This window comes from Apteryx mantelli, chromosome 4, assembly GCF_036417845.1.
Source record: "Apteryx mantelli isolate bAptMan1 chromosome 4, bAptMan1.hap1, whole genome shotgun sequence".
Classification (NCBI taxonomy): Eukaryota; Metazoa; Chordata; class Aves; order Apterygiformes; family Apterygidae; genus Apteryx; species Apteryx mantelli.
Window position 1 is genome coordinate 36,305,593 of NC_089981.1, and position 26,726 is coordinate 36,332,318.

General features: G+C 36.5%; 1 protein-coding gene across 5 annotated transcripts in view; it reads right to left on the reverse strand.

Annotated features, from left to right (window-relative positions):
* Positions 1-26,726, reverse strand: part of GAS2 (growth arrest specific 2) — a 104,250-nt gene that overhangs the window by 48,805 nt on the left and 28,719 nt on the right. For all 5 annotated transcript variants that reach the window (XR_010884115.1, XM_067296239.1, XM_067296240.1 and 2 more), the window contains exons 4-5: positions 16,995-17,136; positions 5,895-5,958 (exon numbers count right to left, since the gene is read on the reverse strand). Coding sequence is in view for 4 of the 5 variants with exons in the window: in XM_067296239.1 (XP_067152340.1) it covers positions 5,895-5,958; positions 16,995-17,136 (206 nt within the window). In the remaining variant the exon portion in view is untranslated. The remainder of the gene's footprint in view (positions 1-5,894; positions 5,959-16,994; positions 17,137-26,726) is intronic.

The window sequence follows — 26,726 nt, forward strand, 5'->3', positions numbered from 1 at the left end:
TTTTCAGGAGTGGCTAATGCTTTTTTTAACCTTATATTTGACTGCCAGTCTTCAGATCTCTGTTTACAGTGGCAAAATACTTCTAGCTCCAACTAAAACAAATACGTGCAATTTTGGCATGGAGTGTTTCAAACACAGCACTTAGAGTGAGGTTCTTAAAAACAGTGCCTGCTTTTGAAAGCTTTATGGCAAATGATTAAGTCAGTATCTCAGCAAGAAGCAGAGCTTGGAAACATGTCAGGAGTCCAAAGGCCCATCCTGTTTTCCTAATCACTGATAATTCCCCTCTGTTTTTTTCTTTGCCAACATTGAACAAAAACAGAGAAATCAAGAGCTCTCCTTTTCCAGAGAAAGACTTCAGCTTCAAAAGGTTATTGTTCTACATATAGTTTTCATAGCAAACTACTTGTGTAAATGAAACCATATTTTCTTCTGTATTAGGAAAGTCTATAGGGCAGATGCAGAACTATGCTGACTTATCCTAGCTAAAGATCTGCACACTAAAATAGAGTAGTAATTAAAAAATATGAAGATTTAGGCTAAATATCATAATAAGGTTAAAATCATAAAGAGAAAGGGCATAAGTGTATATACTGCCTCTTGTATTTTTATGATAAATTTTAATTTAGTCACACTAGTGCCTAGTAAATTACTATAATGAAAACTAAGAACGAAATCATGCTTGCATTTGCTTCTAACTGATGCAGTCTGCCTAATGAAAAGTCAGCCAACATTGAAGCAAGCACTTACATACAATCCATTTACTTCCTGTCTGTCTGCAGATGCCGACAGGCTGTAAATCATTAAATTCCCACTGGGCTCTAAGCCTACACCTGCATGCAGCCTTACTCATCAAATAAACCTCTTCTATTCTTAATAATGCTGCTTCTTTGCTTCTGCTGCTTTTCATAATCTCGTTTTTTTCATTGTGACAGACTATTACAGTTCCCTGTAATTTCAGTATTCTAAATTTCTTCTGCTGATGAACTGAACAAACAAACATGCATTCTTCACACACTGCATCAGCCTGAAGCAAAGTCACTGAAAAGCTGAAATGGTAGAAACAAATCTCTTCTGAGAGGGGTTTGTCATGCAGTAAAGGTACAAAATCTGTTCTGGAAGGTATGCTGAGAATTTCCTTTGCTGTTCTTTTCTAGCCTGCCTTCCCATAACTACAAATGAAGTAGCATCAGACTGTAACATGATCCCCAGCAGACTTCTAAGAGCACCACTTCCCATTTTTTCCCAAGGAAAAATTGAATACAATAGCAGAAAGATCTTGAAATTGCTCAACAGACTAATTTCATACAAAAGTCATCTGGGGGTTGTTTAGCCTCCCAAAGTTTAATAGCTACATAAGAACTTCATTCTTTCTGCAGAGAAGGCAACTTAGCTGCTGTCCATCATATAATCTCACTCTCTATACACACACACACATCTGTTAGCAAATAATTAACTTTTCCATTAAGTGCTCATTACAAAGATTACACAGAAAAGTGATTGATTTGGCTCTTGCACCACTTCAATTGAAATGATTCACTCCGACTTTAAAATATTGTACAAGAGTGCTGGATGCATGCAACCCACTACCATAGTGTTGTTTATTGCCAATGCACAATTTTATCCCATAAGACCCTTCCTTCCTTCTCTCATAAATGCTCTCATTCTACCCACATGAAATCTACTGGTGCACACAATGGCCTATTTTTATATATTCAGAGTTTACAAGATGACCTCAGAATTGTGTGTTCATAAACAACCAAAATTCAGGAGAGTTTATCAGGCTATTCTATTTTGGTTAAGTATCTATTTCTTTCAGGATCACAGAACAATTTAGGCTGGAAGGGATCTCTGAAGATCAGCTGTTCCAAACTCCAGCTCAAGGTAGGGCCAAATTCAAAGTTAGAGCAAGTTGTGCAAGGCCTTGTCCAGTTAAGTTTTGAACAGCTCCAAGGCTGGAAGCTCCACAGCCTCACTGGGAAAACTGTTCCAGTACTTCTCCACTCTCACTGTGGACATTTTTCCCTTATGTGTAGTTGGAATTTCCCTTGCTGTCATTTTTGAATGCTGCCTCTCTTCCTTTCAGTGGGCGCTTCCTAAACAGTCTGTTTCCCTAGAACCCCTCACTGGGTAGAGGAAGACAGCAACTTTATCTCCCTCTTACGCAGCCTGAAGAAACCCAGCTCTCAGTGATATATCACATGTTCCAACTAATAAGCATTTCCTTCAACCTGCAGGCTTTGCTCTTACTAATGCAGTTCAGCGTGCGGTCAGCCTTCATTGCCACAAGGGCACCCTGCCCACTCACGTTCTACTTATTGTCCACTCCCAGACGGCCCCTCAGGCCCTTTCCTGCAATGCTGCTGCTGAGACAGTCAGGCCCTACTGTTGCACAAGGGTATTCCAACCTAGGTGCACAATTTGCATTTGTCTTTAAATTTCACAAGGTTTTTGTCAGTCTATTTTTTCAGCTTGCCACTGTCCCTCTAGACGGCAGTCCTACCTCGCAGTACCCTGAAGACTATTCTCCCCAAGCTTCCTGTCATCTATGAATTTGCAGTGGGCGCACTCCATCCCATCATCTAAATTGCTAGTGAAAACGTTGAGCGATAGTTGGCCACTGTGTAAAACCCTGGTAGTTATCCTAGTAACCAGCTGCCAGTCCGGCTTTGAACAGCTACTCTTTGAGCCAAGCGGTCACACCAGTTTTCCATGCACCGTGCTGTCCATCCATCAAGTCCATATCTCTCTAATTCGGCTAAAAAGGCACCATGGTAGATGACATCAAAAGCTTTGCTAAAGTCAAGGCAAATGATATCTATCTCCCCTCATCCACAGAGCTAGCTGTCTCATCATATTAGGCAACCAGGTTAGTCAGACGCAATCTGATCTCTGAAAATCTGTGCTGACTGTTCTTTAAGCGACTGAAAATAGCTTCCAGGAGGATGTGCTCTATTGGATTGGTCCCAGGGATTGAGGTTAGGCTGTAGGGCCCATAGTTTTCTGGATCCTCCTTCTTGCCCTTCAAGAACGGCCTGACATTTGTGTTTTTCCAGTCATCAGGAATCTCACTCAATTGCAATGACCTTCAAAGATGGGCGGCTTTGCAGTGATATCAGCCAGCTCCCTCAGCACCCTCAAATATATCCCACCTCATCCCGTTAACCTGCATATGTTCAGCTTGCTTAAGTGGTCCCTAGCTCAGCCTTCCTCTGCTATGGGTAGTGCTTAGTTTTGGCTGCCCCAGTTGCATCCCTGCATGCCCAGGCACCAGCACTCAGCTCCACCAAAGACAACAGAGGTACAACAAAGTGAAAAGGGGTTTCCTGACAGATGGCCCTGAGACAAATCTAGTTATCAGCTATGCCACTACAAAACTGAAGAACTCCATTGATTGTAAACGTTACGATAAGTTTAAACTTGTCAAACTGAGCCTAGAACCTTCTGTTTACTCTATACTCCACATAATGATGGGGAAAAGTCTTCATCATTGTGTGCAGACTACACACAAATAAAAATTTTTTTTTAAAAATCTGTTGAATGAGTGCAAATTTAGTAGACTGGAGTTAAATTCTTTCTTCCCCTTAAACAACCCACAAACTCATTGACTTAGAGCCCAATCTCAAGCCAAACTTCATTGATGAGACAGAATTACATTGACTTATGAATGTTTTAGACTCTGAAGACCAGCAGTAATCTAGTTGGGCAAACTGTGCTAAGGGACTAAGAGCTGACTTCTCTTGGTGAAGGGCACAACTTTCTGCTTCCAGAGCAGAGAAGGACGAGAAAAGTAATAATAAATTATTCAGTCTCTCTTACTCTTCTGGTTCCTTAGAAATTCATTGAGGCAGCTTTTTAAAGATCTCTATTTGTGGCTTCTGTTCTGGAAAGCAGACCCCAAAGACTGTTAATAGACCTAGTTTGCTTTATAAAGCAAGAATATATCTGACTCTTCTCCTCTTTAAAGCAGCACAACAGTAATGTCAGTTTGATGTGCTCTTCCATATGATTAGTGAAAGCAATAGATGAAATACTGTCTATTTTCTTTTTACAAATAGTTCTAGTTAACCACAGCTCAGGCAAAACTGACATGACATATTTGCTTTTCAATTATATAAACCTGATGTTTCCCTTCAACACTTTTTTTTTGTGCACCTTGGAAGCTTACAAGGTAATCTGTATTGAACAGATTATTATTATTATTATTTTTTTTTTGTAAGGTGAGGAAGATATGTTAGATCAGGAACAAAACAAAAAAACCACACAAGCTTATAATATTTGACCCCTAAGCTGAAAATAAAAAATAAATATATTATTTTTAATATATTTTATATATTACACATATATTTTTATTGTAAAGACTACACATGTATTATATATACAAATAAAATTGTTATTTTGAAAGACAGATAGATAGATATGCTTAATAAATGAAAGTATAATATCCTTCAGTATTTGTCTTCATGCCTCGAACAGCAAACATCTGAGACATGGAAGTTTAAGACAAAGACAAATATAATGGGCAAGATTCTATATCAATTCCCTCGTATACCTAATGAGAAATCAGATCTCATTGCAAAAATGCTAGTTGTTTAAATGCATACTTTTATGGAACTACATCTAAATCAATCAGCTTTAGCAGAATCCAACACTGTCTAAGCACTGAAGCTGGATACTGCCAAATCCTCAGACCAAGGGAGACATGCTTGACAGCTACGTCTATAGGGGCTAGGGTCTTTGGAAACTGGAAGGTCTACCTCCAATCTGGGTGTTTGGGACCCCAATACATCTGCAGTTAAGGTAACATTCCTGAAGATGATTTTCAGTGAGAACCTACAGGATCAGAAGATTTTCTTGATCATGGAAAATTAAATTAAAAAGTCATTTTTGGGCCACATTGGACTGAATCCAAATTTTAGGGAGAGAAAAAAAGAAAATTCCCTACAAACTGGAAATATTTTTTTCCTTCTTTTTTGCCCATTCTATTCCTATACAAACTTTCACTGAAAACAAGTGTGATTTTAGAAACTCTACCAAGAGACAAATTTAGTTAAGTAGCTTCCCAAGTGAGTTGTACCTAAAAATATAGCTACCTATAATGCAATTCTAATATGAAAATATTAGTTCTTAAAATAGAAAGAAACAGAGGTCTCTTTCACATTAATTTTAACTAAAAGGAATTCTACTGAAATTAATGAGACTGCTTGAATAGCAAGGCACTCCAGTTCAACAGTCGGGGATGGATACAACTGCAATTTACATGCAAGCCTGGGCAGCAGCGCTGTTGTTCATACATTTTGTGACAAGTCTGGTGCACTGCACTGGTAAATCTGTATTTGCAAAAAGGGGCATCACATTCTAATTACCATCATTTGGGCTAGCAAAAGTCACAGTTATCTCGACAGTGAGGATAATGATACAATTTATTGAGGGCCCAGGCCGGTTAGAAACAGCTGACAGACAGCCCTGGTGAAAATCAGGGCTATGTCCACTTAAATCAATGAGATAAGAGTCAGTGTTTCTTGGGTCAGATTTAGGTCATCTGAAGATCAGGTTATTATCAGTTAAGTTAACAAAGTCTCTGTTGTTTATAGACAGATATGATTGTTAGAAGGAGAAACAACTTAAAGATTTATTTTGGAAAAAAACAAACAACCTCTTTCCTTCTAATATGAAGATAGCCAACAAATACCTTCACTGTATTAATACAGATTTCCTTATATTGCTTAAACAACTGCCCACAACATGTTCTTGAGTAACATCTAGACAAATGTTTTCTTTGAACCTAATCGGTGTAAAAGTTAGCTTGAGATGCACCAATTTTGTAAGTCTCTCAAAAGTCACTGCTGTCAAAAACATGAATATTTGTTAATACTTTAAATATTGTCACCGACCTTGCTGCAATCCTTCCAAGTTCCAGCAAACAAAGGCACACTTCTCTTGGCTGCTTGTGGAGAACTGAAAAGCAAAACAAAGATGGAAAATATTTACAGTAAAAGCTATTTTAGAGATTTTTGTGACAAACAGAACTTAATCACCAGAATCTAAACTCTTGACTCAGCTAAAGTTTGGTTTCCTTTTGCTTCTGTGAAGTTTTACCTGAATAAAGAGGATGAGATTAAAGATCAAGGTATGGTCTCAGAGTACAAATGATTTAGGAAATTCCTAATCAATTATCCTTTAGTTCCTTTGAAAACATAATCCTAAATCACTGAAAAATTATTTGGGCTATTTCATAACCTGCAAGTAGTTCATAACTACGTAAAAATAATCAAGATCTCTGACAGAACAATAAAAATTAGTAGAATATCAAAAATGAATGAAATTAAAATAATGCTTTTCTTTCTACAAACTAAGAGTATTCTTATCCTTCAGATCACTCTTACCTACTTAAATCAGAACAATATCAAAATTGCATTGATGAGGATATCTCTTACTATAAATTTGGTCCTGAATTCTTTATACATCTACTCTTAAAGAAAAAAAAAGTTAGGATGCTTAGGAACTCAGATCATAAAGAAATTACTTTTTTCTGTATATATACATATATGCAAATTTTCATTCTTGGATTCAGCACAAGACCAGAGGAGAACTCTGTAGTTTTTAAGCTTCCTAAGGAGCTGTGCACCCAGCATGAATTTCTCATTCAGAAACACAACCATAATCCAAGATCAATTCTTTTTTCAAAATCAGATAAGCAATGTTTTGTAGAAAAGTCCAACAAAATATATAACAAAACCCAAAATCAACATATGAGGAAAGGTCAGTGGCTGTTTAGATAGGCAACTCTCCCCCAAAAAACTAACAAACAAAAAAAAGAACAATAAAAATTATGGGTACATTGTTGCCTTCTCTCCAGAATATCTATTGAAGAAAAACCTTTGTGTTTTGGATAAAATTCAGGTTTTGAAAGTCTCCACAACATTGAAAGATTTCTGCCTTATACTTTCAGATTGAATTGATCCCTGAAAAATAAATGTGTCAGTATTTGTGTAAATCGTAAGGAAAACAAAAAGCAAAATTAACTTGTTTTTAATAAATTACAGTTGAGACATCTGCTGTATAAACACTCTGGTTAAAGACTCACCTAACTCAAATACATGAAGAAAAATACCATACCTGAAAAAGATATTTCAATGACTAGTTAAAGCTCTGAAAGCCATTGCTTTTTCCTATATTGTATTCACAGGACCCAGGATGGGAATCCACAGTCAAGCATCTCAAAATAAGTAATGTCTAGTAGGGCAGATCTTCAGCTTTTGTAACTTCAGCTTCTTACAGTTCCACTGACTTGAACAGATCTATGATAAGTTACCTAAGCTGAATCTTCACCCCAATGTCTTTTACTACTGTGCATGTGGCCCTTTGAGACATATGCATTCTTCCCCTCTAATCCCATCCAAATATATTTCAAGAAGAAAAACTGCAGAGAATAAAAAATAAAATGGGAAGGCACTAGGAAAAGTATTTTCATCCTACAGCCATCTGTTATTAGGAATATAAGAGATGAAGATCTGGAGATTCAGTTATTCTCACTATTCTTTCTTGCCACAAAACAGTATTTGTACGAAACATTTAACTCTTAATCAGTATTTTTTAAGTGTTAGGTTCATGATCCATGAAATATATCCTGCTGCTTTGATTCCAGAACAGTTGGGACTATACCAAAATAAAACTTGATAGTAAGAAATAGATATCTCCCAAAATATAAGTGATATATAACAATTTTAAGATCGTCAAAATATTTCTGAGTTCCCGTTCACACGTATACCCATTCAAAAAGCTTTTGGAGGGGAGGAGGAGAAGAGAAGCTCAAGTAATGATATTTGCAAAAGAATTCATATGTGGAATCAAAAGATTTGAGCATGAAAGGTAAAATGTTTCTCTTAATGCTGAAGTTCTTCTACCCAAGTGAAATCCAGGGTCCTTTACTGAATCTGACTCAGCATACTCTAGACACATTTCATGCACTTCATGATGAAGAATGTGAAACAGTGAAATCATTGTTAGAGGATGAGAAGCTGTGCAGGCAATAACCAACCACGAAAACAAACATCTGGTCATGTGATAACAACACAGTGACACGGTGCTTCTAAGAGGAAAATGTTAGCATTCCTGAGGACTATACCAGCATGCGTGTTTGGGAACTGCAGAGAAAAACAAGCGTCATTTTGAATAGTGCAATACCCACTGGAAAAAATTTAGATTCTCAAGAGTTTGGCGGGGGGTTGGTTTTTTTAAAGTAGGGCTGTTTCATGGGCTACCAGCTAGCAAGAGAACGTTCAGGAGTTAAAGCAAAAGCTGTGGAGATACAAAACTAAATTTCCATCCCTATTTTGGTCTCAAAATTTCAGTACAACCTTGAACAAACAAATAAGATCATAGCCTTTTGAACATGTATGCTTTCAAGTGCCTTGATTTCTGAGAGCTCATTTTGAGATGCTGGATGTCTTGAGCTCGTCCACAATAACTGAAAGAATTTGATATTAACAGTCACTTTCAAAAAGCTACCTCCTAACTACACTTTTTTCACCTACAAAACGGGAAGAGCAACATTTCTTCCTCTTCCTTTTTTAATTTTACGTAAAGAAGTCGTGCTTTCATTGATATTTTTAAAGCATTTTGAGAAATCTGATAGAAGAGGAAGCAAAAATACTTTCAGAGATACTGCAGTGTCGAATTCACTTATGTTATTTGACGTAAATACAGAACTGAGAAAGAAAATCTATATGGCAGTCCTCAATTCTAGTTTAAATTCTCACATTCTGGTTGTGCTGCAGTTCGTTGATAACTGCATGCTCACATGCATATACACTCAGTGTTACAAACTTAATTGTACGCATACGTACAATTCTACTGTACACAGTAACAACTAATCTCATTTGATGACTAGAGGAAATTCATTCTGAAATGAATGATTATAGACTCAGGTTGAAATCTAACACCTCTACCTATGGTATTCTATAACTTCCTGTGGGAGCTGCATCCATCATTTTCTCAATTACTTACTACAGTCTACATTAGTATCTCCTTTTCAATAATAGGTACCACCTCCACTTTTTGACCTTACAAGTCACTCAATCCCAAGTGCATTAAAAGGCAAATGTACATTTGCTAAGCAACATATTTTCTGCAATTGTAGCAATATATATGCAGTTTGACAAGGTAAGAACTGGAACCAGAAAAATAAAATTTAAGGAAAACATTCACTTCTAATACAGCTTCACCTATGTGGAATCATTTTGTCTTTAGTTAGAGGCACATAATCATTCTCATCAGCTATTTGTTCAGTGTATTTTTCAGAAGTTTACCACTTCTAAAATGGAAGAATCTTCTTTTTAGATGGCTTTTTTTTTTTTTTTTTTTTTTAATAACGCTCAGATTCTTCCAGTAGTTTGTCTATAAATTCAAGAAAGCTTTTCCTGGGGGATTCTAATTAACATCTGTGAGATATTTACTTTGATTTTTTAAAAACATCCTTTCTGGTAGTCAGTATTTCTTCCTCACTTTGTATTGAAACTATTTCTAACATTAACATGTCGCTCTTGGATGTTTTCATGTGACTTTTAAAAAGACTACATTAACCACCACACACACTCGCAAAAAAGAAAGCCAAGTAAAACATTCCAGGAAAAAAAAAGAAAGAAAGAAAAAAAGAAATAGAAGTAGGCTGTTGTGCACTTACATTGTAACACATGGGACTCAAACCTCATTCCATACTCCACATAGGTAAGGCTCATTTGACAGGCAGCTAATCAACAACTTTTTAGAAACCCTCTTCATTCTGCTTATGGCCACATACATCATTCACTGCACATTGGTTAAAGTCCTGCACATTGGTTAAAGTCTACACTGAACACAGTAGGACTTGTTTCCACAACAGTGCCACTGTATGCTGTGAAGCACTCATAGAAAGAGAAAAAAATGAATGAAATTTATCTAACACTCCTATGAGGCGAGTTGTATTACCTCCATCTTACACACATGGAATTAAGCAATAAGTATTAGATACAAAAGTACCCACTAATCTAGGTGCTGTTTTGAAATACATAGTTCCTGACCTTCAGAGTACTTTTGAGTTTCCTACTGCTACATTTTGTATGAAAACAAAGTCAACACACCTAGTGATCCCATTACAAAATCTGATACGGATCCTGCCACAGCATGCGGGAGCTATTTGATAGATGCATGGATAAAAATAGTTCTCCAATGCCATTCAACAGTAACATCAAAATACAGTCCTTCAACATCTTGCATCATTTCCAAACACATAACCATCCATGACCACGTAAAGACATACTGTATCATAACAGTTAAATGGATTTAATTAAGGTGGTACAGGCAGCCTTAATTCTAGCCTTTTTAAATTCGAAGTAGTTTATTTTGCAAGCTTAATACAGTTTCTGTATGCCATTTCCTATACATTTTTTCAGTCTTTAATATATGGAGTGGCTATCCTTCCCTGTCAAACGTTGGCAAGGGGAATCATCTGAATAGATGCCTGTAAGAAAGTAGCAACCTGTAAATGTAGAAAACACATATCTAGTGCATGAGATAAATGGAAATATCCACCTTGCTAGTGAATCTCACTGGTATTTCCTTGACAAGAAAGCAACATGAAGATTTAGAAATAGTGGGTACAAGTCCAGGTTACTTCAGGTATCTTGACAGTTACAGACCCTTTTTTCCTCCATCTCAGTCATTTCAAATCTTTCTTGTCTGCTATATCTTGCTCCTCTTTGCATTTCTTCCAGATACTCCCAACTACTCTTTCCAACAATAGTTCCTTTCCAGCTCCTAGCAAACTCTTATCCCCACTCCTCCCTGGTTATAGCTTCTTTCCTTTACACGCCCTATTGCTGCTGCGGATTTCTCCTTTTAAAGGTCCTCCTCCCCTGCTTACTCACCCCTTGTTCTCCTTTCCTATATTTCACTTCTTTCCTACCTGCCCTTCATCACATTTCTGCATTTGTTTCACGCCTCCCTTCCTCAGTGCTTGAATGCTACCAAGCGAAGCACAGAGAGTGCAGGAGGAAGAGCCTCTGCTGTGAGCGCTAGTCAGCCCCTGGGCACGGGGACACAGAGAAGGCACCTGCACACGGAGTCTCGGAGAGCCATTGCATGCTGTGATGGCACTTATGCTGAGCACCTATAAACTAAGAGTCTCCAGAGAAAGAAACTTAGGGGGGGGTTGTTTGTTTTTTAATTTCAGAATAGCAGAATGCACATCCATGATACAGGAATATCACTCTTACCTCCCTGCCAAGTTTCAAGCCTTTTTCTCCTAACAATTTATAAACCGCTATTAGTGGAGTCAGTTATGTTATTCTTAGCATAAAAACATGCTTGTTTGTTTGTTTTAATCTCAGGCATAGCCGAATCAAAAAAATGAATAAGATTTTTTGCTTCTAAAGCATTCTCTAGTTCACGGGAAAAGAAGAGATTTTCAGAAGGGGATTAGTACCTATTATCCTAGGCTTCCAATTACCATCATAATTCATACAGGTTTAGGAAAGTTTTTTCAAAAAATGATCTTTCCTCGTATTGCCTTTCATTTTGTTCTTTAATACTTTCCTCCTATCCTATAGGAGTCACTTTTTCTAATGTTGTTATTCTGCTCAGCTTATCCCATACCTATCCTTGCTTCTGCATTAAAAGTTATAGTATGACATAACAAAATTAAGGGGTTATGTTTCTAGCTTCCCCCCACCATATTCAGCATTATCAGTTACAGAAGTCTCAAAACAACTAACATTTCAAATACAGTAGATACATGGATAGTAAAGAATTAATATAGAATGAATCTACAGATCATCTAAACACCAAGCCTTTACTGGAATTCATTAATTTAAGATGCTAATCCAATCATAATAACACAGTGTCCAGGATGCTTCTATAGTCCTCAAAGCAACAAGACACATTCAACAGTATTGGATTGGATTTAGTAAAATGCTGTGAAAGACAAGACAAAGTCTTATTCTGATGCAACCAGACATAAAATTTAACACCCTATTATAGAGCTGTAAATGTGTCACTGAGGGTGAAGAATGTACTTCCTTCTTGTAATATGAAATTACTTAAGTGTTTTATGTATAGTGGCAAGAGATGTTTTGTATTAATACTCTGAGTATTTTATTTAACCAGCATTTGAGTGTTGTTGTTTTTTTTTAAACATGAAAACACAGCTTTAGAATGGAGAGCAGAGGTGTTTGCATTTGAGTCTAATATTTGCCCTAAAACACTAGATGCCTTTGTTTAGGGAACCTGCTCCATTCAACTCTGATCAATAAGTTGCATCAAAAGAAGTCCATGCCACACAGTGTACACACATACACACAGTTACAGAATATACAAGCACAAAAGGTGAATACATCAATATCCAACACTCCTAAAACAAGTGACACACATTAGCATGCTGGCACACTTGGTGGCAAACCCTTTTCTTGCCGGGTAGATTCTTTGTCGTAGAAGAGATGCAGAATATTCATTGGTTCCAGATCCTATAATCATCCAAAAACACTACGTTACCAACAACAAGCTCATAACTTTAACTAAGTTCACCTAGCTCAGGCAATCACAGAAAATCTTACCATTTGTACTATTTGGCCATGAAGAGTTTTCTCCAAGTATTACACTCTTCAGGCTTGAACTCCATAATTATAAAAATCTCCATCAAGAGTGCTTCCATAAACTGAATTACCATTCACCAGCTATGCTGATATACTGCCCTAAAACCTACAAAGGGGAACTTGCAAAACATACAGAATACATGGAAATAGGGGAGTTACAGACAGTATGACATTTCTTAGACTGCAAAGAGTTAACACATCACGTTCCGAGTCCTTGATATGGGATAAATTATGACCTCTGATATATTCAAGAACCCCACTCAGAGTCTGTACACCTCAAGATCTGCCGAGAAGATGAAAATTCAGACTTCAGATCATAGTTGTTGGACAAAGTTAATTCACTAAAAGTGATGATTATGAAAAACATACTAAATAGGTGAACAAGCACAGCGAACATACAAAAAGCCACTGTTTATTGGGAGAATGTACTAGAGCTTTTCAGCATTCCCCATATACTGTGTATAACATAGTTATTAAAGAAATGCTCATGATTTTTTGTGGCTTATACAACAGGCACACTATCTGCCTTTTCTTTGCAGAGACATTAATTCTGAGACTTTCCTGTCATCCTTCTGTATTAAGATATGCACAAAGGACATTACAGGAATTTTTTTTTTAAAACTACATTAAATCATCATAATATTCAGCAAGACAAAATATGTCATATCATGCATTAACAACTTAGCATGGAACATTGTAAAAAATAATACAAATACAGAAATAGAGGAGCAGTATACATTTTAGAACCTGACTTTGAAATAAAATTGTTTTCCTAGCAGGAAATATTTCTGAACTGCTTTTTTTTTTTTTTTTTTTTTAAGAGATTTTACAAAAGTATTGGTTTGTTTTAGAAGCCTATCACAAACAGATTTTGAATCAAAATTGCAACTTCAACCCATTCTTTCTGATTTTCCACTGAAGTAAATCACCATCTTAAAAAAAAAAAAAAATTAACAAAGATTCCTGTGTTCTAAATCAGTATATCCCCACAAAATCCAAACTACTACCAACTTTCTTATCCGAATAAAATATCATTTTCTAGTAACTTCTGAAGTCTATGGTGTTACTGCCCAGGGTGGAAGTGAAACCTGGATTAAATCTAGTACACTGGAATTCATCTAATTAAAGATGTTTCAAGGCATAATCATATTTAGCAGTATAACAAAAATCATGTTTTTTCATCTTCTATTTATTTTGAAGAAAGACTTTGATCCTGTTTCCTTGTTCAGTCCCAATCTGACAAAGTATTTAAACTTGTGCTTAAAATTAAGCATGTCAGTAGTCCCGCTGCCTCTTTAAAACACGAGACACCTGAAGAAAAGAGGGAGTAAGAAGAAATAGTAACTCATTTTCATTTCCACTTTGGAAAAAAAAAATTCCTGAACAGTAAATTGTTTCTTTAGTTAAATATAACCATCACAACATATTTTTGCTAATTAGAAAAACAGAGACTCTATGTACACACTTCCAATCAATAAATCAGCCCACAAGTAACATATGAAGACACAGGAAGTGACAGGAACAGGCCTACTCACCTGCTTGCCTGGCTCAACCCTAGAGTGTTGCACACGTGGCGGAACCGAGCCCCTAAGAACATTCACAATTAACAAAAATAGTCTGCAGGCTTGGCAGATACGGATTACACCTGTCTGATTTAGCGTCCATTTGATACAGTCCCATTCCAGTGAGGAATATCTTCATATAACTTGAATCTAAATGCTAAAAAAACCAGGAGTGTTGGATGCCTTGCTGTGTAGTTATACTTACATGATTTCAAAGACTTCAGACCTCATCAGGAAGAGACATATTTTTTTAAAAAGTAATTAGAAATAATAATTAATAATTTCTTAGGTAGCATGTCTAATTTTACCATTCTGACTAGACTTGGGATTTTTTAATCAATAATTTGTCATAAACACATTTTTCAAATGTTTCAGTGCAATAAATTCCAAAATTTCTCTCCATATTACAGTAGAATTTTGCTAGAAAAAGAGACCTCAGGAGTAATTTAGGCAGTACAATGACATGAAGAAAACATCCCTATGTGCATCTAATTAAATAATAAAGTGTTTACATATGATAAGGCAGGCAGAATAGAGTAAAAAGGAGGACAAATCAGGTAAATTAAGAACATTAACACAGTAAGGTTCCTCAATAAATAGAGAAAATATTTGCTTTATCACTGACAATTTACATAGATTTTACACGTCAATACAGTTTATTAGCCATGAAAAAAGTTACCTTCATTACTGTCATTTCACCAAGGTCATCCATTCTCAAAAATACAGCAGTCTTTTGCGATGCAATGCAAACACTAACGTTTCATTCAGAGACACTTTTCTTACCACTTTAAAGAGAACCTTTTAAATTACTTAATTTTGCTGAATTTTTATGTGCTATGCAGGGGAAAAGTGATTTGCGGGAGAGAGAACATAAAAGCTTTAGATTGGCAGCTGTTTGGATTCATTATTATTTCTAACGCACTGGTACTGAAAAACCCCAAACAAAGCCAAAACTCTTTAAGAGTTCTAGCTCAAACCGAAAGAGACCAGCAGCTGCTATTTATTATTTTGGAAATGGCAGGGTCACTATGTAACATAGTCAATTTCAGAAAAATAGGTCAAAATATTATCAAGAACTGATCCTACTTCCAGCGTCATAAGTCTTTTCAATGTGGATATCCTGTACACAATAATACTCAGAGAAGGAAAACAACAGACCCTAATCTTCAACCTATCAACAAAATCTGTCGCTAAAGAGACAAAGCTAATACAGCCGGATCTGTTTTGTGCACTGTGTATTTGGGGATATTTCACCTTGGTTTTCTGAGAGAGGAAGTCATCTTTAACACCAACTTTCCAGATATGTTTACACTCAACATTGTAATGCAGTAAGCAAAGCTCTGAGTATGTGCAAAAATGCAGGGAATGATGGTCTTTCAGCCATGCTGATTCTAAACAAGATCTTGTTTCTTAACAAAGCACCAGAAAATTTACTGTAAAAACATGCTCAATTACATGATTAACATATTATTGGAATAATGGTAAACTGCCGAGTTTATCATGACAGTGTAATGTTTAAAGGAGCTATGGGAAGCAACGAGGAAGGGCTTACTCTTCATTTAAGATAGATACTTCTGCTAATCTCAGCATGGCAGGCCTGTCTCCTGCTCCCTTCTTGTGTTTGCAATTTTCCTTGTCCTAGGTAATGTTGCAGTTCTCCATCATTTCATATCTTTGGAAATATGATCATTGTCTGTCTTCCATATGATTTACCATGCACTAGAATAATTTTATCTTGAGGATTCAATTAACAGAATAGAGAGAATGCATATATCGTCAATACTGTTTGTCAGTTTTGTGATACTAAGTTCTTCTCTGCCAAGTATTTTCTCCTGGAGAAATAAAACAACTTCATTTAATTAAAAAAAAGAAAAAAATCAAAGGATAAAGTAACAGACAAGTGAAAAAAATTGCTTCACAAACAACAGCGCAAATAGAGCAAGATTGTAAAAGAAGGGAAATAGATCAGTTGCAACACAGATAACTTCAGTTGGACAGTAAAAGACCTTTTGAATAACAGAACAAAGAAGCGTTTTGATACAGTACAGTGTGCTCATTTATCCTCCATACAAACTAAATTGTCTGTCATCACAACACTTTTATCTAAGTTCAGATAACAAACAAACAATTGATTCTCTTCATTTCATGATATTCAATTGAATTACAGTCTTGAGGTAAGAGAGTCCTAAATTTTCCTTTGATAGGAGAAGAGTAAAAATCATGAAGAGTATGTGCTATTAGAATGATGATTTCCTAAACAGTCCAATTCTTTTGACAGAGCACCCTGAAGCATGAACGTTGGATAATAATTATCCTGAGTTGCACACAGGAATCAGATGGAAAAAAGGTCAGTGTAGGATGCAGAGAAAATTTTCATATTTTCTCCCTTCCCAAGCAACCCAGTAAAACTGTACTAATAACTAAGTGTCTGCAGCCAACACCAAGAATGCAGTTGTATCCTACTCTCCTGGAACAAAAAGAGATTGTTTTATTCACTGAACAGGAGCAGCATTCCATGGTATTTTGCTGATCAAAAAGTGTGCGTAGGGTGGAAAGTCCTCTGTGTGCAAGAGATCATTGCAAGATTTTTGTCCTGTTTAAGTTCCATGTAAATTTGACTTAAATGAATTTGTAAAATACTTATTTTATCTGTTCGTGTTTCAGATAAGGATCAAAATTGACAGAGTCAGATAAAAGTCAGATTTGGAGTCAGGATCTATTAAAGGAGCCATTCTCTCTTTCAAGGAAAGATACAAAAGCAAAATTCTTTATAATGCCAACTAATATATAAACAAATACATACCCAAACCTTCTGATTCAAACAGGCAGGTATCATCCACCCCTACATCTCTGCACCAGGATAAGAAATTTGCTGTGTTGTCTCGTGCAAAAAAAGACCCTGAAGGAGCATTGGCTTTGCATGGAATCTTCCGTACTGGCAAGGTCTGAAAAACAAGAGCTCTCTATTTAGATACCTGCTAGCATAACACTTATGTGTAAGTATTATGAAATCAATATGCAGGTTTTGCATAGATGGATGAATACACAGCCATCAACATATTTCCTTGTTCTGAAAGAATTCCAAACAAAGAAGAATGAGAAGAGCAATCAAAGGCTTGTTAACCAGAAGTTTAAATCTGAGCCAATATTAGCAACTTTTTCCAAATTTGGGACTTGATGTTTTGCTCCAGTTCACTGAATTAAAAAAATACATCTATATATTATGAAGAAAGACTTCAGACTAGGAACTGAACTTTCCTGAAGTTACACATGAAGTCTAGTTTCAGATCTCCATTAAAAGAGAACCGTACAGTTTTGAAAATTTTCCTCTGGTTTTGTAATGGGTGTAAAGCTACATGGGCCAGTCTTAAGCATTGTAAACATTTCAGAAATGCCATTGTCTCCCCTCTAACAGCACACAAGTCCCTTCAGCAACACACAGAAAAATAATCCAGTAGATAAAAGATCAAGGTCTAACACAGAGCCAGACTCCCATCTCAGTTATACCAAATTAGTTCTATTTACATAACTTTGATATCAGAGGAGCTGCTACTGGTATAACACATATAAGAATCTGACCCAAACAGAATAATTGCCAAGGCAAATTTTTTGCTTGTATTTTGCTTGCACATTTTGCAATGCGTGGTACAGACACACACAAAGAATGCTCTAGGATTCAGTTCTCATTTGTGGTTTGTATTCCTCACATGAAAAATAGCTGTCATCCGCAACAAAAAGGAAGAAAGAATGAAACATTGTTACTCCATAACTTTAAAAATCTCCAAACTACGGAGAAATTCAGACCCCATGTTGATTTGAGTGTGCTGCTTTTCTATTATGTTGATTTATGAAACTTTTGCTTCTCCTCTGGAGTCAGTAGTTAGTCAATAGCAAGTGACCTAAGAGGCAGAAAACTGAAAATTGTGTCTCTATTAGGTCCTAGATTGTGTCCAAAATTCAGTTTTAACAGTCTAAAAATCTTGAAAACATGGGGAGGGGAAAAAAAGAAAAAGTAAGCTTCCCCTTATTGCAGCTGCTGGTAGCATATTAATTTCAGTATTTAGACTGTTTAGAAAGATTTATGGTTTTATATTAGAGATAGGTAAGTAGCAATGTAATTGCAGAATACGTATACACGCACAAAATTAGCGATCTCTATATGCCTGATAAACCAAAAAAACCCTGCAAACACAATGGCTACAGGGATAAACAGTATTCTACTTATTCTATCAATATGTTTATGGAAGCTTATAAGTTGCCTTATACAATAAATACTTAGACATATTCCTTAGATAGTCATCTAGCTCCCATTTCTCCAAAATTCTTCCTCCAATTGCACTTTTTTTTACATTTTATTTCCTTGTTTTGCAAAAATAAAGCATATAGTTCAAAATATTTACCAGAAGAAATTAATGTTTCTCTATACTGTAGTATGAGAAAAGATTGACCAGTTATATATATTTTAAAGAAAATGAAAGTTAACCTTAAGTCACAGATACCACATTACCTCCTGGACCATTCAGCTAGGGAGGGGAAGAAGGAAGGAAGAGAAAGTGGAGAAGGAGAGGCTGGACTATCCACTAAACCCAAAATAAAAAGAAAAAAATTCAAAAAAACCCCTAAATTCTTACGGGGAATCAAGAGACAGAAAAACCTTACAGGTCAGAGCATATGAAAGTTGTTAACCATTATTTTAAAACCCTCTCCATCCTTTTAGTTGTTTTGTTTTGTTTTTTTCTTCTTCTCTCAACAGTGATATCTTCTCTTCTGGATTTAGGTCCCCAGACTCCCAAGGGAGTATTTGTAGTTAATAAAAACTGGAAAATTGCTCAGTTCCTCACAGACCAGTTTTTTTTTTTTTTTTTTTAATCTATTAGCACTGGACTTATTTCTAGAGTAACATTCTTCTCATATCATACAAGTTTCTTCAACAGACAATGAGCACCTGAATCCTGAGGCAAATTCATACCATACAGTACAGACTGCTTCAAACTTTCAACTCTCCCTTGTGACTTACAACCTTTTGAAAGAAGTAATGAAGCACTGATCCATCTTTACTCCCTCCTACATTCTTTATCAGGAGAATTTAATTGAACTGTGGAGAAAACTGATAAGTTTCCTAAAAGAACATTGACTTTTGTTAAGAGAAGTTGCTCAAAATTCTGTGGCAGCCTGCCTTAGCAAAATTAGGAACTGTGAGGGAGCAGCAAGAGCCGGACTACTCTGAAAGGGAAGATGAGCCGGGAGCCAAGGAAGACCACAGCACAGGCAGGGGCAGTGCCTTCACCCACCAAGGCGCAGTCCCACAGTACCCGTGCAGGGCAGCGCTGATGACGGTAACAGGCTCTGGCAACTGTCCAGTGGTAATCACACAAGATGAGGTGATGAGTCTGGTCCAGGTCCATCCAGGAAACAAGGCTCAACATAGGTGGAGGCTCCAGCCATGAAGCCCAACCAGCAAGCCAGGACAGCAGGAAACAGGGCTACCTAGGGCACAGCTCAGGCCAGAAACAGGGCTGAGGTTAAATGGAGCTCCTGGGAAATGGGCAGAAGGTATGAGTGGGGTCCCAGGTGAGGCTGGTCAGGACAGTTAATGCCTTTTGGTGCCTCAGGCCCTGACAGCAACTATTCCGTACTTTTTAATACTTGGGCAGAATCAGTCCCTTCAGAAATATATTACTAGTTTACATTAATGCTAACTAGTTAGTAGATTCAGAGAGGTGCTATTTGATAGCACTGTATCTTAATCTCACTACATGAAACATGCTGTATGTACAACATATTTTATTATATTCTCACAGAACCAAATTACTGGCAGCTATGAATTGTTTCAACTCCATTAAAGTGAAAAGGAATGAAATTCTTTTGGATCAACTGCAACTCTGGACCGACCATGTTATATCAGGTGATACACTGATATTAGACCAATTGAGTTAAGGGTTAATGCAAGAAAACCAAACAGATTTTATCTGGCAAATCTAAATTGTTTAAAAATGGCAAAGAATAAAGTTCAATTTAAAGCACAAATCTTGGATGACCTTATAATGCATTAGCAGCACAGTGACAGGAACAAGATGACGGAAGTCATCTCCAGTATTCCTGCACTTGCAGGTTTGCGCATAAGCTACTTCAGAGAGCGCGTAAGAGAGACAACAGTTACTTCTCCTCTGAAAGTATACATGCCATGTCAAAACAATGTAGGCTCTCAGTTCACTCCTGCATTCTCATATCTGTATTTTCCACAGTACATACAAGTTAATTTGCTCTCAGGCTCTCCTTCGGAGCAAACAAGCTAGTCCTCTCCAAGACAAAAACTTTTTAACTTGAGGAACAGCTCCCTGGGCATTACAGGTGAAGCCATACCAGGTTTGTTTCCTTACACTCAGTTCTCCAACGCCAGCCCAGCCAGTTCTGTACCTTCAAAGTACTCTGTCATGCCACATCCCATGATAAGCAACCTCTATCCTTTGATCTCATGCTAAGGATATTAATACTGTTCTGGAAGTCTGTGATAAAACCCTCACTTTATTTCAGGAAATATGAACTGCCAAAACACACAAAAAAAGAAATATTGTACTAGATAGCTAGTGGGTGCCAGCTGGAACTCCAAGGATATGGGCCCAACGGAGGCATGACCAGTCTGCTCCACTCAGGCCTGAGCATACCGGGTGCAAATCAGTCTGCACCATTTTGCCTGCAGGCCAGGAGTAGCTCCCTGGAACGGATGCCCTCAGCAATAGCTAGAGCTGATGTGATATTCAGGAGAACTGAATGCTGTATGCTGCCATTCTTATAAGGGCTGCTGGGAAGGCAGTGTGCCTGGCTGGAACACAGAAATTTCTGTAGTTTTACCCTGGGACACGATCGCTTTCCAGTATTAACAACATCTGAATAAATCTGGTTCTAAATGTTTTGTATCTACTGATTTAGGTATATGGTTATAACTGAAAAGAGAAGTGCTTTCAAGAAAAGCAATTCAGAACAGATGATTAATGTGTCAGACACACATGCAGGTAGTGCCAGTAAATAAACTATCTAAACCACCATTTATCAGGATATCCATCAATTATATATGTATACCTTGACAACTGAGACAGACCTTTAAACACAGCAGTCCATCTAACTTCATTATGAAACCTAGATACTCATGGAGCTAGAAAATTTCTGTCACCATAATAAAGACTGTAGTGTCTTTTAGACACTACATTTTTGTGGTAACATGTACTGGAAGCAAATAATAGCAGAGTCCAGGTACAAAACTATCATGCCTTAAACTAGTCAATCTGTGATATTCTCTAGTTTAATAGTGACGTAGACAAGATGTCTGACTAACAGGTATCCTAAACAACTCAGAAATGACAAACACCTGAATGTAAAAACAAGGCATGTGCTGGAGAGAAGAGAAAAAAGCACAATATCAAAAAAAACCTTGAAATCATTTTATGGAACAGATACTAGACAATTATCTCCAGCATCATATGATTTCACTAATATATGGCATCCTATATATCACCTCGTTTCCCAGAATCTTGGGGTTTTGCTGAAGAAAACAGCAAAAAACAACCTTCCAACCAAAAAACCCAAAGCTTCCTTGATTCAACAATAGTATAATCCAGCAGATCATAGAAATCATAAGGAAATACTCCTATTTTCTTATCACCTAATAAATTTTCCTACCACCTTTTAAATAGAAGTCTATTTTCTAATATTTTCAAGACTATCACTGTAATGCTCAGCCTACAACACATGAAAGCTCTTATTTAAGAAAAATTTCATGCACAAATATTCTTTACCGATTTGTATAAATGGCCTGAATATCTCAAAAGTGCTTTCTAACAGATCATTTTGAAGTAATTAGGTTTCCATATGGCAAAAGTGACTTTTGTTGACATAGTATAGTATAACCACAGTTGCTTTGAAACAGCAATGCCCGCAATTACTCCTATCAAATGTCATGAAAACAGTTCCCCAGTTACACTCCTTTTACAATCTTGTCTAGTTGATGTGCATGCATGCGGTTTAATGCAGGATGTGAAAGTGTGAGTGAAATACATGACGGCATCCTGGAAAAATGCTGTCAGGTTCACTTCTAACCCAAAAGGGACTCTCTTACACTGATGCTCTGAAATCACATGGAAAAAGAAATGTATTTCTGTACTTTTTTTCCTCCCCCTCTAAAATGGAGGTCCACAAACACATGTTTTTTTTTAAAAAATTTTATAGCAGACTTGAACTATATCTTGAACACTCCTTATCATATCCCCCTCTTTGAATAGAAGATTTGACAACTTTTTGATCAGTATTTCTCACTGGAATGCAAAAACAAAAAGATTGTTCGTTACGGAAAAGAGTTACAATTAACGAGGCATTCATTCAAAAATATTCTTTTATGGTTTGATGACCTACATTAACCAAAACAGCAAAAATAAAAAAGGAGTATTATGGAGACTGTAGTACCTGACTGCAGTAGTGTGCCTCATTCAGTGCTACATACATATACTAAATTCACATTGAAATTTGAGTATATAAGCTAGACAGAACATGTATCAGTTTCAGAGCTTTTTAGCAGTTTGCCTTTAAATTTGCCACTGGCCACTGAGATATTCTTTACCTTCTTAAATCCTTCCTTCATTTTGTTGCAGTAGTCTTATAAAACTCCTCCTCCCCTTCATGACCTCTGAACTAGCTCTTTCAGGTAGAGAATACAAAACAGAAGTTTTACCATGATCTTCTCTGTAAATATGATTTTTCTCCTTGTCTTTTGTTGATTCGTTAAACATAAGCGAACTGAAGCTCCTTTCTACAAGAAAGGAGGTCTTACTGAGGTACTACATTTAGCTCATTGCAGAGTGACAGCACACCTAGTCAACCGTTGTTTATTCCGTTGCTATTCTTAATTCCTCAACAACTCTCCTCAAATGTTTCAGATCCTGCTCATAGACCACAGAAGTGTTGTCCCAGGCACTCTCTTCAGCAAAATAAGACTAAGTTTACTTCAGTCTGCTTTGAAGGGCCTATATTCAGATGCAGTGAATAGCCATGCCATCAAGTATTGGCCAACATGAACTGGACAATAAATGAAATGGTAATACCTGCTAGGGCAATTTACTCTTTGACAATCTGGACTCAGATCTTTCTTTCCCTTCCCCACTTACTATGGAACAGAGTGCCTTCCAAATATAACAAATGGACCAACAATCAAAAGAATGTACTAAATACATATGGAAAATGGATGCAGTGAACTCAGGGAATATAGAATTATATATATCAAATTAGGAAATGAGGCATCTCCTATCACAAAAATAAAACTTAAGAAAAAAATCCAATGCTCCCCAGCCCTCCCAAAGATGAAATAAAAATTAACACCCAGGAAAATTTAGTAAACAAAAACTCAACATGGAAACTTTGAAGGCTTTGGAGAGATTATCAATAAAAATCACCAAACTTGTCAAAAAACATGGGACCAGAAACAGCTTCCAGACTAATGAAAAATGACATTGCACTTGCAACGAAGAAAGTGTTCTTCAGCAAATATAATAACTGGTCAAACATTACATGTCTTTCAGTCAAATGCAGGTTTTGCACTATCATATTAAGTACTGCAAAGGGATGTCATTCTGATGGAAGAGCAGGTTGGATTTCAAGTTTAAAGATCATGTGTTGACCAGATTTTCACCCCACGCAATCACTGAAGACTGCATCAAAAGCCAAAAACCACTCATCAACTTCCTAGAGTCTAAGAAAGCATTTGTGACCGCTTTGGAATACCTAACAGATTTATGATATGCCAGCAAAAGTAATTAACATAATGAGGGCTTTATACAAGGTACAGGGCACAACATTAAAATAAATACAGAAGTGAAAGGTTTAGCCATAATAACAGTATCTAAATAGAACGCATTCTCTCACTTCTTCCATGTGGCATTAACTTTGACTTCTTAAGAGGAAGTGTAGATGGATAACAAGCTTAATTTAACAACAACATAGTTTTAGAAGCTAAGATTTTGCTCATGACATAGCTCTAAGTGACAGCTTACTGATTATGCAAAAAAAGATAAAAACATTGGCTAGCATTCCAAAAGGACAGCACTAATAATTAGTTATGAAAATAACAAACCCAAGCAATGTATAGCTCTAACAGGGTGTTAGAAAGCCAAGGAACACAAGAGATGAATTCAATTTACATGCTTCAGCAGTAACGCACCAGTTGACAGAGATATCTAAAAGGAAGTAACGTCACAAATTGGCAAGGCAGAAGCTTCATTCACTAGCTCAAACACATATGATTATTGAAAAAAATTAACTTAAAATTGAATCAAGGGGCATTCCTGTTTCAATGTATGGAGGCAAAACTCAGGATGTCTGCCTGAGTAAGTGACATCTATCTAAATTAAAGCAAAATGAACACTCAGTAAAATAAGACATGGAATGAATTTCTGCTTAAGATTCATCAGATATTCGGCAATTGAATCACTTAGAAATATCTGGAAAGAGAAACAAAAGAAACAAAAAGGACATGTTATGAATGAACCAAAAGGCTTCCTATGATGGGCTGGCTATTGGGCAGCTGGATAACACATCAAAGAGATCAACGACTAGAAACCTTCCATCAGAGAGCAGGTGAGACAAAACTAATGGAACCTGACGACAAAGGGCCCATTTAAACTGATGTCGATCCTGTTCTTGCCCACTGAATTTGCATAACTGAAAATGGGATTAAGTCACCATAGTTCAATGTTTTGGGAAGGTCCACACATTGACTTCCAAAATTCCCAGACCTCTATATAACATATCTAAGCCTCCTGACAAGCTCACTTTTCTTAATTGTCCTTCAAAGACCTTTTAGAAGTAATTCACAAACTCCACGGATGCATGCCCCACAGATTAAAAGCCATTACTTTTACTTACCTACATTGCAAGAATGCCAGTAGGCCAAAAGCAAAATTAAATGGTTTCTTTTTTTTTTTTTAATGCAGTAAGATAATTTCTAAAGAGCGAGACTACAGTCTAAAAAGACAAGAAAAAGAATATAAATTTATTAAAATTTTATAACCAGAGAAACTGAGACAGAGAGACTAAAGTAAGTCATAGCACTTTGCAGTGCTCCTGAAAACAAATGCAAGGTACAAAGCCTGGGATCCAGTAGTTCATTGCCATTCAGTAAATGTTTTGACCATTGTCTTTAGATATTTGTTTTTCAGAATTTACACTTTTACTGGGATTTTTTAAAAGTTGTCAGTTCACGATAGGTTTCCTAGACAATACCTAGTTAGAACAGAACGGGGCTGAGGTATTCTCCAATCACAAAAGCCAGAGCAGAACCAATGTACAGTTAGCTGAGGTTGAGAAATCTTAACTTTTGAATTTCACTCTTGCATATTGCAATTTACGGGGAAAACAGGAGGACTGCATTTGAATAAGTCATTTGTGGCTATTTCACAACTATGCAGCAAGGCCTGCAAATGAGCATTCCAACTATACATACAAGCAGTAATTTTTCCATGAGATATAAACTGGTCAAATCTAAATGGATTTTTATGGGATACCTTTCAAAAGGCAACATTTTGACCCTGGATAATCTCTTAACAAATATCATGTTCTTGAAGTGAAAATGATGATTCTCTTGAAATGAAATTAAATATGAAAAATATTAAACATGGGCAAAAACAACTTATTTTAGTCTCAGAAATTACAAAATCACTTTTTCCCCTCTAATTATTTCAGAAAAGTCCAAGCTAAGGCCATGACAATGCTTAGAAATGTTCGGTCTGAATAGCTGAAACCCATCAAAATACATTACAGTTTCTAATGTTTCCTGTCAAAAAAGGTTTCCATACTTCCACTTACAGTATGGAATAGCACAGTTCAATCTGTATACAATCAATACAACTCCATTATTCCAAGTATTTCTTCGATTTACAGAATTATAGGAGGATAGCTTTTCACTGGCAGTCTGAATAACAAACGTAAGAACCTATTCAAATTCTTAGATGTAATTATTGTTACACTGGATATACTGCCATATTATAGTTATGTCTCTTCTTTTTCTTCCCATTTTTCTCTCAGTGATCAATCTCACGCTTTGTGATCTTTTGAAAGATCACAAGGCTGGGAGGGGGAAAGGAGGGTCCCAGCACTTCCTACAATATTAGTTCCAAATGGTGCTTTACCTAACATGAGTCAAATGTCAAGGACAACTGAGATAAAGATCTATGCAGTCTAAAGAAAGACAGAATTTTTTTCCAGTTGCTTTATCTGTTTGCTTTTTGGATTTCCAGATGTTTAACGAAAAGATGCCATTTTTATGCAGATGCTGAAAACATTCAGAGAGAACTTCACATGTAGCTCACTATAGGGAAGTATGATTCTCCAAAGCCCCTGTATGTTCATTTTTAAGAAAAATTACATCTTTGCCTTTATGATAAAGCCTCTGAATTTCTGCGAGTTTTCCAATTAGAAACCACAAGGAAACTGCTACAGTCCTGGGAATTCTAAGCTGGTGTAGAATTTAAAAATTTCCATGATTTGAAAAACA